The 16,030-nt window shown below is 39.9% G+C and overlaps 1 protein-coding gene across 4 annotated transcripts in view; it reads right to left on the reverse strand.

Moving 5' to 3' along the window:
• The window catches only part of vps13c (vacuolar protein sorting 13 homolog C), a 286,760-nt gene that overhangs the window by 76,791 nt on the left and 193,939 nt on the right, over positions 1 to 16,030 (reverse strand). For all 4 annotated transcript variants that reach the window (XM_043680592.1, XM_043680591.1, XM_043680593.1 and 1 more), the window contains 8 exons: positions 11,967 to 12,199; positions 11,400 to 11,492; positions 10,781 to 11,146; positions 7,265 to 7,354; positions 5,384 to 5,539; positions 2,388 to 2,652; positions 1,534 to 1,694; positions 652 to 773 (listed from right to left, as the gene is read on the reverse strand). In XM_043680592.1, coding sequence (XP_043536527.1) covers positions 652 to 773; positions 1,534 to 1,694; positions 2,388 to 2,652; positions 5,384 to 5,539; positions 7,265 to 7,354; positions 10,781 to 11,146; positions 11,400 to 11,492; positions 11,967 to 12,199 — 1,486 coding nt within the window. The remainder of the gene's footprint in view (positions 1 to 651; positions 774 to 1,533; positions 1,695 to 2,387; positions 2,653 to 5,383; positions 5,540 to 7,264; positions 7,355 to 10,780; positions 11,147 to 11,399; positions 11,493 to 11,966; positions 12,200 to 16,030) is intronic.

Genomic DNA, 16,030 nt, shown 5'->3' on the forward strand with positions numbered 1-16,030 from the left:
ATTGGCAGCACAGCCATTGACATCTTGGAGTTTCTGGAATCAACTTTTATTTAAAGAACTGCAAGATGGTGACAAAGATGGCTGCACAGCTTATCAATCATTCAATGTGATGTAGATTTGGGCACCAGCACAATAGCTCAAGTCTGGACAGTCACCTGCTTGTCAGATCAACAATCACTGAAGGTTTGGTCAGGCAGGAAGTGTGGCTAGATAGGGCAGCTTTGTGTTAAGTTGCAAACCCTGACCAATAACAACTCTCAACCTTTGCAGTGATGTGACACTAACTTGTATTCCCACTAACTTGTGTGCAGTCACTGCGTCATGACAATAATCAGAGCTTTCCTAAATACTGCGAGCGTATCCACTCAATGGAAACACCAAAGGGGCTACTTTAAGTAGATTCTGAGGTTTGAGGTAATTGAAGATTGCTGGAGTTTGATAGGAGTGGGTGGAGAGATAGGAAACATGTGGAGTTGGTTGGGAATGGAGAGCAGATTCCATGGAGTTGCTTTCAGATTGACAATTCTGTGATCTGGTTATTCTTAATGCAGATGGAAAGCAAAGTCACTGTCCTGTCATGGCTAAGCACATCTTATCTCCCCATTTCTGACTACATGATCAACATCGGATAACGTTACATTAGATTTCCACCTGTAAGAGTCTAAAGGCACGTGGAATTCTTCCTCAGGATTAGCCATACCAACAGTCTCCAGTGACTGGTCATCCGGAATAAACTTGTAGATGATAAAAGAGACAGAGAAGTGGTTCTTGATCTTTAAACATGGGATAAAAAACAAACAATAATCAGCATTTAAATAACCATACCACCTTGAACACCAAACCATCACACAAGTTTGTAAATCCATTCTTGTCATTCTGTGACCATTCAAATAACATGGTCAGATCAAATTACAATTCAAGTGGCTGTCACCGTTGCTCTAAACCAACTAGTAGTACCAACATTATACTAATCCAGGGATAAACCACTGTTTAGTTTTCATAGTCTCATAGAATAAATGTGGCAGCCACTCAAATTGTGCACGTTCTGTTAATTAGCCAGACTAGGTCATTGTCCACATTGTCATTCTTCCTTCAAGGAATAGATTACTGAGACACCTGCTGAAGGTTGATTTAGTTTTTAACTTTCCTTGCCTGCCAAACATGCAGTTTTTTATAACTATCACCTTTCATGACCATGGAAAGACAAAGTTGGATAGACAAGATACTTTTGCAGATTTTAACCAAAGTGTGAAGCAGATAACTAGACTACTTAAATTGCAGTAGTATAATTTGTCCAAAGGTGAGGAGGGGGGGAACACATCTAACAGAACAATGATTCAATGTCCACGCCCCTTAGTAAATGAGAGGTCTAGCCAAAGAAGAGTGGAGGCTCCCATTTGTCACCCAGTTGTCCTTTTTTGTCACAAAAGAACCCATGATTAAAATAACTACCAAAACAGTTGAATATGGTCAGTGACAGCATTAATATGAACTTAGAAAATGCAACAATAAAAGCACTGGAGAAGTTATTACCTGGAGAGGAGAGCGGATTATAATTCTTTTATCACCTTCCACAACATCTATCTGGGCTACAAGTGACACTGAATGCGTGCTGCCAGATTGGAGGACATTATACAGACGTCGGCCTGGCTTAGCAACAGGAATACTTGCTTCTTCAGTATAATCATACGGCACTGAGAAAAGTAAAATTTACTTTCTTTATTATGAAACTTAATCATGCTACTTTTCAGCAAAACATTATTACATACCTGAGAGAATCAGTTTATTTAAGCAATGCTTTGTTCACTTGGCAAATTTGTGGTATAATACTTTGGAAAATTAATCAACCAATTCAATATAATTTCACTAGTTAAATAAAGATCATTTTATAAACTAGTTAACTGGGATTGGAAGAGTCAGATACCTTGGATATGAATTCATTTTAGTGACAAGATAATTTATAACATCAACATAAAAGTCTACAAATTTCATGTTTTGTTCTGTACAGGAATTGTTCTAGCCACAAGAGTTCCAGACAGGTTCCGATTTGCCTCAGAGGATCACAGTGATTACTTGCAACATGACTTGAGTGGGACATATCCAGGTATTCTCATGTGTGAATACAGAAATAAAGAAAAACAGAAACCCATCTCAAATTCCAAATTACTGCTTACAACAGGGACAAAAATAATTCAGTTGTCCAGATTTAAAAACTAATGGAGTATCGAAAATCAATAGGCAAATCTTTACAAGGGAAAGGAAAAGCAAATGCATTATTCTTGGCCATTTATAAACATATTGTCTTCATCAGGTTATTTCCTTCATAATGCACATCAGGAAATGTTTCTGCTTGTCATGCAAGTATTTGCTCTCATTGTTCAACTTACCTACAGTTAAACTAAAAAGACTACTTTCTTGTCTTTCTAACACAGAAAGCTTTCCTCGATTTCTGGGTTGCACAGCCAAGTAATCAAGTTCCAGTATCTGCCCAATATCCAGATGATGACATTTCTGATCAGGGGGCAAACCAATGGCACAAAGGTTTGCAGAGTGAAGCACATCCAAAGGAATGCCCAGTGCATTTTTTAAGGTATATGGTACTTGGTCCTTCAGTGAATAATCAAACGTTGAAGCAGTTCCTGCTGAAAATGCCTGCGGAGCATACACACAATTCACATGAATATTTGCCACATTCAAAAAAAAAACTAGCATTTCTAAAGGAAACAAAAAAAGGGTCTCTGCACTCAATACTTTAACTCTGTTTCTCTCCTTACAGATGCTCCCAGAGCTTCTCCAGCAATTTCCCCTTCAACTTTGTTTCAGATCATCAACATAGAGTCAAATGTACAGCACGGAAACATACCCTTCGGTCCAACTCGCCCATATAGCCTAAACTAATTTTGTCTCATTTGCCAGCACTTGTCCCATATCCCTCTAAACCCTTCCTGTTCATGTACCCATCCAGATGCCTTTTAAATGTTGTTATAGTACCAGCCTCCATCATTTCCTCTGGCAGTTCATTCCAAACATGCCACACTCTCTCTGTGATAAAGTTGCCCCTTAGGTCCCTTTTAAACTTTTCCCCTCTCACCCTAAACCTATGCTCTCCAGTTCTGGGCTCCCTCACCCCAGAGAAAAGACCTTGTCTATTTATCCTATCCATGCCCCTCATGAATTTATAAACCTTTAAAAAAATCTGTGGTTCTCAAACATGGAACAGTACAGCACAGTACAGGCCCTTCAGCCCACTATGTTGTGTCAAGCATTTATCTTAATCTAAGATCAACCTAACCTACACACCCCTCAATTTACTGCCATTCATTTGCTTGTCCAGCAGTTGCTCAACTGTCTCAATGTCTCTGACTTCACTACCACCGCTGGCAGTACATTCCATACACCTACCACTCCCTGCATAAAGAACCTCCCTCTGACATCTCCCTTGTACCTTCTTCAAATCACCTTAAAATTACGAACCCTCATGACAGACATTCTGTCCTAGGGAAAAGTCTCTGGCTTTGCCTGTTTTATTCTCATTTCTGAAACTGCTTTCATGGCCACACGATATTGCATAATGAAAAGAATGCAGTCACACTTGTAACATAGGAAATATAACAACAAAAGCAACAATAACGTCTAAGTTTATTACTGAATGGCAACAATAATCAAATCACTAAACAGAATTTTTGTTGATTGGGATCAGAATCAATTGCTTGAATGGGCCTTAATTGCTCTTGGAGGTCAGCAGTGAAAAACAAAATGATAGCAAAATGGACCAGTGGGAGCTTCATTCTGCATCTAACCATACCAAGAGTATATTATACTGACTCTGGATGCTCAAAACTAAAAGCTCTGCATGAACTTAATTACCACAAAAAATGGAACAGCCATTGGGCTGGGTCCCAGAGTGATATGGATACTGTGCAGGCAGCCACAATTATATTCTTAGCAAATTCACAGAAAAGTTAAAAGAGAACAATTATAACATTTCATGATGAAATAGCACTGCACATAAAATCCCATTGTAGTTTTTTCAGAAATAATTCACAGGACGTGGGCATTGGTGGTTGAGCCAGCATTTATTTCCCACCCCTAATTGCCCAGAGGGCAGTTAAGAGCCAAACCCTTGCTGCAGGTCTGAAGTCGCATGCAGGTCAGACTGGGTAAGGACAGCAGTTTCCTTCCCTAAAGGACCTTTAAGTGTCAAATGGGCTTTTACGATAACTGAGGACTGCTAGAGATCAGAGTCAAATAGTGTGGTCCTGGAAAAGCACAGCAGGTCAGACAGCATCTGAGGAGCAGGAGAATTGACATTTCAGCCATAAGCCTGCTACTCGAATGCCACCTGACTTGCTGTGATTTTCCAGCACTTTTACGATAACAGACAATGACTTCATGATCATTAGGCTCTTAATTTCAGAGTTATATGGATTTCAAATTCCATTCTTACGGCAGGATTTGAACACAAATCTCCAGAACGTTCTCAATTTCTGGGTAGTCTAGCAATAATATCGCTCAACTATCACTGCCTTGCTAAATGCATTCGGAACAATTATATCAATACATTTCAACTCCTTGCTTAACAAGAATTTATCCATCTACATAAGCAAAATACTGTGGACAGGAAATCTGAAGTGAAACCAAAGTGCCAGAGAAACCTAGCAGGAATGGTAGCATCTCTGGAGACGGAAACAGAGTTAATGTTTCAACTTTAACACAACTCTTATTTCGGACTTAAAAATAATTCTGGCACTAAATTATAACTTTCCTAATGATTTGCTCTGCCCGCAAACCAGCGTTTTGTCCTACATGCACTAGGACACTTAGATATCTCTACATCTCAGAGTTCCGAAATCTCACTTCAGTCTACGTGCTTGGTAGACAACATGCCTCAGATTGAACAGCACCCTCATCAACCAACCTCTTGCACAGCAATTATACAATCAGGAACAACTCTAACCCCATTATCTTGGTTCTTTGATCAGCACAATCTTTACCTGGAACCTCATCATCCCACTAAACAACACTTCAAGCCACTCTCTGCTCTTAGCAATTCATCCAATCAACTCCAGAACATACATACAAATCAGTTCCCAATTTGTTCAAATAAACAGTTGGCCAGACTCGCTGACCTGATTTTACTCTCAGGGGTCAATACCCATTCATCTAAACTGCCAAGTAATTGCTGATAAACTATTCCTTTTCAACACCATTCAAAACACATGACCATCCAAGCATTCACTAACCTCTCTCCCACATCAGTGATCACATAAGTAGCCGCCAATGTGGAATTGAATACCTTCCTTTGAACTGAATAATGTACTGATAAAGTTATAAAACATGCCTCTTTAAAAAAAAAAGGATATTAAAAGTACTGGTATTTTACCTTGGCTAAGACATCAAGAACGCTTAAGCTGCATTTGGACACAGTGATATTCAATATGTCCTTTGAGGAAATAGTAATGGCAGTCTGCGGGTCAAGAATTTGAAAGAAATCATCCCCTGGAACAAGTGCTGTGTCCTGGCCCATGTTGGTTTTCATCTGAATGGAACAAACACAAACACGTAACCAATAGCGCACAATCTCTTTGAAAAAATACTTAGAAATATTCAGCCCAAAGTTTATTCCACTCCACAGATGCATCAATCGACTGTCACAAAAATCCCCCTCCTTGATAAGTAATAACTCAGCTTTGACAAACTCATTAATTTATCTGCTGTACACTAAAATCTGAAGCATCCAAGGTAATTCATTATCAGCTGACATAAATGCCAGAACTTTGAAGGATACGAAGCCAGTCACACACTGGTGTCGACACAGGTTACTGAGGAAAAATGTCATGTCCAGCAGTAGCTTCAGTAAATCTAAGCACTGGTATAAAGCCACAGTTTAAAGCCAAATAAATATTGATAAATGCACATGTAAAGACAGATATTATGAGCACGGATAAGGAAGGTTTCACATTCAGGCCTCACAGGCTGTGAACCTAAAATGGAGCATATTTTAAAAAATTAACACACTTGTCTATCTGATTTCAAGTAGAATGAGAAATCCCAGTTTACATTAAAAAGACCAAAAAGAATGTTTTTAAAAAGTAAAAAGAGAATATTTAGTAACAAGTAAAAAATCTATGAAAACACAAATGCTGTAAGTTTTAGCAGCTTACGTTCAAAACACATTTTGTAAGTGGTATGGCTATTAGGTTCCTCCAATTGCTCTTTCAATATACAATTTTAACAACTCTTCAGTCCTTTTTTCACCCATAGTAAAGGGACCTATAACAAAGTGCTACGCGCTCATTTGGCATTTTAGACAAAAGAAGCTTACTTATTTTAAACTTTTTAATTTTCTTCAGAAGATCCACAAATTTAGTTTACATCTTTTGTATCCTATTTTCAACACTGTGCTAAATGATGCTCATTATACTGTATTTGATGAGATTTCTTAAAATTCATTGCCCATCCCTAGTTGCCCTTGAGAAGGTGGTAGTGAACTGCCTTCTTGAACTGCAGCAGTCTACCTGCTGTGGGTTGACCTATAATGCTCTGAGGTAGGGAACTCCAGGATTTTGACCCAGTGACAGTGAAGGAACAGTGTTATATTTCCAAGTGAGGATGGTGAGTGGCTTGAAGGGTGGTGGCGTTCTTATGTAGCTGCTTCCCTTGTCCTTCCAGATGCAAATGGTCATACATTTGTAAGGCGCTGTCCGAGGATCTTGGGTGAATTTTTGCAGTGCACCTTGTGGATAGTACACACTGCTGTTGCTGTGCGTCAGTGGTGGAAACAGTGAATGTTTGTGGACTTAATCCCTATCGAGCAGGCTCCTTTGTCCTGGGTGGTGTCAAGCTTCTAGAGTGTTGTTGGGACTGCACTCATCCAGGCAGGTGGAGTATTCTATCACTCTCCTGACATATGCCTTGTAGGTGATGGACAGGCTTTGGGGTGTCAGGAGCTGAATTACTTGTCAGAGTCTTCCTAGCCTCTGACCTGCTGTTTATGTGGTGAGTCCAGTGAGTCCAATAACCCCCAGGATGTTGATAGTGGGAGATTCAGCGATGGTACCACCACAATGTCAAAGGATGGTAGTTAGATTAGAATTCTGATGACAATGGTGAAGTGACCTTCTCAAATCCAATTACAATTAAACCTTGTGGAAGTCCTAGAAAATCTATCTCACAACTGGCGCGCAGTGCCTATGCCAGACTTCAGGAGCTTAACTTGGCAATGATAAAGTGCAAAGATATAATCAATTCAAGATCTCATTACCTGAAATGTCAGACTCCACCTTTTCTGGCCTCCAGCAACTTGCTCCAAGAGAGGTTCCCACACTGCACTCATTTCATTATAATAAAGAACCTGAAATCAAGCAGATAAATATTATGAAGTTTCCAATTACTCACTGAACGCAGTTGAGCTTAGAGGAAAAGAAAACTGAGTGAACAAGAGGGTAGAATACAGCAGTTCAAAGGAATTGCAAATATAACCTCAGGACACCTCAACACACGTTATTGCTAATTTAGCTGCTCTGATGAATTACTGCTTTTACAATACAGGAAATGTCACTGATAGTTGAGTGAAGCAAGGGAAGAGGAAACATATACCAGTCTCAATTGAGAATGAGGGGTGGAATGCAGGACTCTCAGACATTTTAAAAATAGGTCACAGCAAGACGAGAGCTTGTGTTGAGAGGGGAGCGATTTTAGAACTAATGCAATCAAAGATGGATAGCCAGTGGATTGGTGATGTCATGTTAATGACATTGGTCTAATAATAAATCACTCGGCAAAAATTGACTAACTCAGTGGGTAAATTTATATAAAACAATATACTATGAGTTACGATAGCAAATCAGCTAATTTCTGCATTCGTAGCTTGTGGACTACAGAAGGCAAACTACCAGCAGTCATAATATTGTACAAATGCAACATATGGCATTCGCACAAAAAACACTCAAAAGTACAAATACAAATCCCTCCCCCGTCCAAAAATTTAATGGCTTATAATAACAAGTGAGCTGATGAGTTTCTAACAACATATAGGTAACTTGCTTATACAGTAGTCCCCAGAAAATGCCAATATCAGGTATGCCTTTTCTGCCATTTCACTTGCAAAACATATTGAACTTTTGGATACATTCCAAGACCTACTCTGGATGTCCAAAACCATGGATAGTAGTGAACCCATTTATTTAAATGGGAAATTTACCTCCCTCGCAGCCCCCGGTTCTTGGTTCTGGAATGCCCCATGTAATATTTTTGGGCCGCGGGAAACTGAAACCGCGGAAGCCGATTCCACGATATGGCAGCTGCCCTGTACATCCAGATCTCATGATGGTGACTCTGTCTGGAGATGCTACTGATTTCCTAAGTCATCAGTGATATTTCTATCTGAAGTAACTCCAGAGAGTCACCAGTCACCGTGTCACACTTAATTTATATGTGAAAAGTCCTTGAAACTGGTCTAATCTCACTCAGAGCCAGCTCTCAGTGAACAGGATGCCTGACACTCCTATTCTTCTGTCAGTCAAGGGTCCCTGACTGGACCAGATTAACAGCCACAACCAGGGAACTCATATTCTATAATGTCCACCTGGCTGACCTCATTAGAATCACTACACTATTCATTCCTGTTTCTGTCAAGTTTTCCTTTCGTGGATCGTAGTTACTGTTCCAGAGTTGTTCCGATAAACCACAGCCAAGTTTTGTTCCAACATTAGCAAGTGACCAGTTCAATTCCACAAGCAGCTTTCAGTAGTTCAATCTTTTTGGCATTTATTGTTTTGTCCTTTAATGAGCTTCCAGTTCATTAAAGGGGTCAGTGTCAGGACCACAACTATTCACGTTACACACTCACAATCTGGATGAACGAACTGAGGGCATTGTTGCTAAGTATGCAGATGACACAAAGATAGGTGGGGGCCAGGTAATGTTGAGGAATTGAGGCGGCTGCAGAAGGACTTGGAGAGTCTAGGAGAGTGGGCAAAGAAATGGCAGATGGAATTCAATGTGGGAAAGTGAGAGGTCATGCACTTTGGTTGGAAGAATTCAGGCGGAGACCAACTGGGGAAATCTTTGGAAATTTTAAGCACAAAGGGACTCAGGAGTTCTTATTCAAGATTCTCTTAAGATAAACATGCAGTTCAGTTGGCAGTTAAGAAAGCAAATGCAATGTTTTCGAGAGGGCGAGAATACAAGGACTTGGATGTCCTGCTGAGGCTGTGTTAAGACCTTGGTCAGACTATTTTTGTAATATTACGAGCAGTTTTGGGCCCCTTATTTAAGGATAGATGCGCTGCTTTTGGTGGGAATCCAGAGGAGGTTTACAAGACTGATTCCTGGACTGAAATGCTTATAATATGAGGAGTGGCTGAGGATTCTGGATCTGTACTCAATGCAGTGTAGAAGGACGAGGGGGATCTCACTGACACTTAGAGAATACTAAGAGGCCTGGATAGAGTGGACGTGTAGGAGATATTTACACTGAGAAACTAGGACCAAATGGCACAGCCTCAGAGTGAAGGGTTGACCCTTTAGAACTCATGGCCACAGAAGCAGTAAAGGCTAAGTCATTGAATATATTTATTTAACAGAGATAGATTGATTCCCTTACTAAGTAAGAACCCAAGGTTACAAGAAGGCGGCAAGAGAATACCAAATGACAGAGCAGATTCAATGGACTGAATGGCCTAAATTTGCTCCTATATCTTACGGTTTGTGGGCACATGGTCTACAGGATTTGCAGGGGTAATATACTGGCAGTGCCTTTGTGCCACTCTTAGCCAATAAGGAGTGTTATCAATTTTCTAAAGACAAATAATTTGAATTTTTGTGATCACTTAGAATTGTTTGATACCACCCACTAAACTGATAGCGTGAAACCAGTGTTCACCGTGTACATCAGATTCTGGGTTCTCAATGACTTCAGTATTTGCTTCCAGCAAGACACCAGATGATCTTCACTGTAGTTTAAAAGAACTTAGTGTATGCAAGGTCTACTGCTCTTTGTAGCTGCATGTGTCTTTGGTCTAGTACACCGTCTCCACCAATGGCCTTTCTGCCATTTTACTTGCAAACATATTGAACGTTTGGACAAGACTTTTGTTTAAAAAAAACAAAGACTGACTGATTATCTAACTTTTAAGCATGAACAAACACACTGGTGAAAGTTTCCCTGTGTGAAGCCCTGGAATGTCACATCATTAGGGTGTTAAGGAAGGTTCAGAGGGTGAGACATCAAAGGCAAACTAATTATCTCCTCAGGTTACATTCCAGACTGGGGACACGAGTCCAAAGACACATTTTGTTTACCATCCCAGGAATATACAAACAGCAATTAAAAGCCAACTACAACCCCTAAATTGTGTGTTCGTGGACAAGTGTGCGGTGAAGCTCGAGGACAGGTTTTAAACACCTCTGTACTGTACGTGAAAAGGGTGTGTCTTACTCTGAGCCAGCCACCATGAAATCAGAGAGAAAAAAAGAACTTCAGCTGATCTGCAATGTCAAACATCTCAAAATGAACTGCTTCCCTACCAGCATCAGTGCTACTCTTCTTCTAAAACAAGGATAACACAAGGAGTGCAAAGCACTTTGCGATGTACCAAAGTTTGAACGATAGTAATCAAATGCACTTCTTTTATTCTAATTTAAATCAATATGTACACTGCAGTGCTAACTATTACATTGATACTACCCTTAGAAAAAAGGCAATATAAACAGTTCAGCTTACTTTAGTCACCAAGACATTATGTATCTTATCAAAGCACAGAATAGCAGAAAATACCTCAAGGGTCATATCTGAATTCACACTGACGAACGATGTCCAATTTTCAACTCTTCCGGAAAATGTTGACTCAGTCAGAAGTAAAGGAATTGTGCAGTGACCATGCCCACATTCAAGAGTGACTTGAATTAATGAAATGTCTATTTGGAAGGACTCCCCTGTCCTCTCCTGCTTTTCCTCTGTGAAAGTCTCTGTTGCTTCACTGGCCATATCTACTCCCAGAAACCAGTAATTACAATTGAAGACATCCTTCACAGCCCAGAGGTCAGTCACCTGGTCATTTACTTGCTGGATTTCCATCTCCTGCACTTTGGGAGTCATGGCAGACATGATTGTCATCACCGTATTTAATATAATTGGGGAAACCTGTAAACAAAAGACAGTCAATTTACAAGACATTGTACAGAACAGTAAGATAACTTATCATTCATTGGTTTAAAGTTCAATTATTGGTGCAAATATCTTTTGTTGGAGAAACAATTGAAAGTTCAGACATATTCTAAATTACAACTGTAACATTAAGCAGCTGAAAACAGCTTGCTTTGTGGAGGATAATAAAGACAGCCGTATGCCCATGGCTCACACCTTTGAATACTAAAATACTAGGACATTGCCTTACCTTTACAATTATCTCTTCTACCTTAAGACTGATATTTTGTGGCCCAAATGAGGGCTCAAAGAAGTCCAAGAACAATGAACATGGTTGCAACACCTGAAAATATATAGTACAACACAACAATTAACAATGAAGATTTTTACCTTGAGTAATTTGTAGAAGGGATAAAATACAGATCTAAGAGTCAATAACATTAAAGAAGCTGATCCTACAAAAGGTGGTATAAGGCAAAAGAGCTACAGGCCTTGTTTTTTCTGGTAATTATATCCTCTGACTGGTATAACATTTGTCAAAGTTTTCTGCACTATACACTATCATCAAACAATAATTTCATGTCCCAGCTTCTCAAGGACAAATGTTTTATCCCATGGTCTTGTATTTAACAGCTAACAATAACTAGATAGGAACAGAAGTTGGGTATCCACTTGTACATATTCACCAAAAGCACCACAGAGTCGGTCAGCAAAGGGTGTTTCTGATTTGTAATGGCATCAATATGAAATGACTATAAGCACAAAGAATAATGGATGCCCAAACCCACAGTTGTATCCATAAAGATGCTGCTCTTACTGTGGTTATATTTGTTCCTCTCTTCTCTCGGAGGAAAGGACAGGCTAGAACCTTTAAGTCACTGACTAGGACAATCATCTTACGGGACTGCTTTTCACAGATGAACGAGAAGTCACAGTGGAACGAAGCAACAAGTGCAGGGGCATCGGCTTTTGAGAGATTTGCCACAAACACAACTTCAGGATTCATCACCAGTACTTTCACAATGATTTTTTGTTTTGGAGTGTCTACCGCTGGAACAAAATAAAACCAAGTTAAGACAGATTGCAAATGCTAAACCCACAGTATGGTCTCATAAGATTACATTCTTACTTTGTAAATCAAAATATTCTATCCATTTATTTCAACAGGAATCCACAAAAAATCTGAAGAAAAACTAAACGTGCATTTCAAATTGTTATCTAAGTTACAAAATAGTTGGACAGATTTGTTATCATCTAATGTACAGATTTCTAGGTAATCGGGATTGGGGCTTCACGGCGTTATGAATTCTTTGTAACAGGAGCTTATCACAAGAGAACAGTCTGATATTTTGAAGAAAACTTGGTTTGCTATGGGTTATAAGGTCAACAATAAAAACCAAGAAAAACACAAAGCAGATGGGGTACAGTAACACAGTGTCTAGATCAGAGTGGTGCTGGAAAAGCACAGCAGGTCAGGCAGCATCCGAGCAGGAAAATCAACGTTTCGGGCAAAAGCCCTTCATCTATTCCTGATGATCTGAAGACAAGAATCCAAATGCCACCACAGCAAGATTTAAAATTCTGTTAATTAAATATATCTGGAATAAATCAAAGCTCCCATCAGTAAAGACTAAGAAAACAAATGACGTCCACTCATGTCCTTTAGGGAAGGAAATCTGTCATCATTGTCCAAGGTTATATGTGACTCCAGCCCCACAGCAATATGATATTTCTTTCCCTCAATAGGCCTTTGAAATGGACTGACAAGCCATTCTCATATTTCTGAAAGCAGGCCAATATCATCGTCTCAAAAGCAATAAGCTCAGGTCTGATTGGCAATGCCCTTGTCTCTTGAATTAGTAAACTAAAATGTATCAGAGCAAACTCCCTTCTCTCTAATCCATTCAGTTTCTGCACTATCTCTACACAAATTGAATTTGGAAAGTCAAACAGTTCTACAGAATTGAAAAAGACAACCTATACCAATGGTTCAACTAATTTTGGATGGAGGTTTGCTCACTGAGCTGAAAAGTTCATTTCCAGACGTTTCGTTACCTTACTAGGTAACATCTTCAGTGGGCCTCAGACAAAGCAATGCTGAAAATTTCTGCTTTCTATTTATGTTTGAGTTTCATTGGGTTGGTGATGTCATTTCCTGTGGTGAAGTCACTTCCTGTTCCTTTTCTCAGGGGGTGGTAGATGGGGTCTAACCCGATGTTTTTGTTGTGTGTGTTCCGGTTGTAGTGTCATGCTTCTCGGAATTCTCGTGCGTGTCTTTGTTTGGCTTGTCCAAGGACAAGCCAAACAAAATAAACCTTTCAGCTCTGCAAGCAAACCTACATCCAAAACCTCAACCGGAGATACAAATCTTCTCAAAACTCACCAGGTCCAACTAATTATTTGGTATTCAATTTCTTGAAGTGTGAAGCTGTTTAACCAGCTTAAAATGTGTACAGACTATATGGGGACTTCGCAATTGCTTATAGGAATCACTGGCCTGACAACACTCTAACCTAACGAAGATCTGCATTCTTTCCCAAAAAGATTTTAACTTTAATGATGCACTAAATGGGAACACCACTGTAGTGACTGCAATGAGGTCAGCCAGGTGGACCTCAGATTATGAGTTCCCTGATTGGAGCTGTTAATCTGGTCCAATCAGGGAGCCCTCGCTGACAGATATAGGTTCTGTTTACTCAGAGCTGGCTGAGGGGGAGCTGGATCAGTGTCAAAGACTCTCCATGTGTAAATAAAGGGTAACTTCATGACAGGATAAGAGCCTCCAAGGAGTTATTTCAACCACCGCCTGCAAGTTCCTTCCAAGTCACTCACTGTCCTGACTTGAAAGGATATCGCCATTCCTTCATTGTCACTCTGTCAAAATCCTGAAATTCTCTCCATAAGGGCATTGTGGATCAAACTACAGCATGTGGACAGCAACAGTTCAAGATGACAGCTGACCTCTACCTTCTCAAGGGCAAACTAGAGACAGGAAAATGTTGGCCCAGCTAGCAACATCCACATTCCGCGAGTGAATCAAAAATAGTAAAATATGCACGTCTTCAAATTTTTGTTTTTACAAACATGACTAATTCGTGTGCCTCCAGCTAAAGTGAGAAACAACAGTGTTATTGGATCAGCCGTTGGAAAATGAGCATTGCTTGGATCCCAAGATCCAATACAAAAGGGCATCAAATAAAATGCCTGAGAAAACATCTATTGGACATTTATTTTGAATAGAACATTTACAGATTAGTATAGTCAGACATTTACAGCAAACAACAGACTTGTATTCTCAATGCTTGCTCATATTAGGAAAGCAGGCCAAAGCTGTAAATTTCACAGATGTGAAAGCTTCATGATCTAGTTCCTGTCATCAGCCATTTTTTGCCAAGGGCTGTCCACCCCCACAAGGCAGAAAGCCAATTAGGCTAATTTAGAGATTTTAAGAGACAGTGGATATTGGAATCCAAATGGAAATTTTCATTTAGATTCCAAATTCCTAACTTAGGGAGGCAGTTCAACATCCTTAAGGGAAGTAATTAGTGGAAAGCTAGGAAATCATCATTTCACCAAGCTGCTTTTTCTATTTTCTAATTCAATTTTTAAAAGTTTCAGTAAGGGCCACTTTCTTGTTGAGGCTTACTCTCAGTTAATCACCAGCCATTGAGTCAGCTGCTCCTGTGAAGCTGGAAGGTACATGATCAGCCAACCGGCCTCAAGAGTCTGCCTGCGGCCCTTAATTGGGTAGGGAACATATTTACTTGCCAATTAACAGCATCCTGGTCAAAATTCCAATCAGTAGACATTACCCATTCCTCCCTTTTCCTCTGGAAGCAGTTTCAGACTGGAAACTATGTTGGTTCCTCTTTGCTATCCCTTACTGCAAATAATTCAGCCTTTTGTGTTATGGTAGCATTGCACCTACATGGAATAGCAGTCATTCACTCATGGGCTATTATGGGATTTTTATATCTGATTAAATTGAAAATATAGGAGAAAGGTGAGGACTGCAGATGCTGAAGATCAGAGCTGAGACTGGTGCTGGAAAAGCACAGCAGGTCAGGCAGAATCTGAGCAGGGGAATCGACGTTTCGGGCAAAAGCCCTTTTGATGAAGGACTCATGTCTGAAATATCGATTCTCCTGCTCCTCCGATGCTGCCTGACCGGCTGTGTTTTTCTAGCACCATACTCTAAATGGAAAATATAGCAGGTACAGACTAATTAGTGCAATCAGCTTCTCAACCAGTTAACCAACTACCAGCATAACCCTCAATTCTCGAATTGCAATTAATTGACCTCTTAAAAACAAAAGCCAGAAGTCCAAGAACATTGTGCAACAACCTGGTACCATGTGATTCTCCAACTGAAGTGAATGATCTATAGTGGCACTACTGTACAGTAGCTAATAACTTTAAAGTTGCACAAGCAAACAAAATGAGACAGAATTCAGTGTATTCTCACATTGTCTTTGGTGTCATGGGCAGTTATGAGAATTGCAGAGTCTTGTAGTATTTTTCTCTGGATTAACATCTTTGTATGAATATAATATTTAATACCTTTGCTATGTGTTAGGACTCCATAAACTATTTTGAAGAAAAATAGCATTAAGTTAGCTTCTGAGATAATATAGAGTCATAGAGAGGTACAGCACGGAAATAAACCCTTCGATCCAACGCATCCATGCCAACCAGATATCCTAACCTAATCTAGTCCCATTTGCCAGTACTTGGCCCATATCCCTCTCAACCCTTTCTATTCATATACCCATCCAGATGCCTTTTAAATGCTGTAATTGTAACAGCTCCCACTACTTCCTCTGGCAGCTCATTCCATACACGCACCACCCTCTGCGTGAAAAAGTTGCCCCTTAGGTCCCT

The sequence above is a fragment of the Chiloscyllium plagiosum genome, chromosome 40 (assembly GCF_004010195.1).
Source record: "Chiloscyllium plagiosum isolate BGI_BamShark_2017 chromosome 40, ASM401019v2, whole genome shotgun sequence".
NCBI lineage: Eukaryota > Metazoa > Chordata > Chondrichthyes > Orectolobiformes > Hemiscylliidae > Chiloscyllium > Chiloscyllium plagiosum.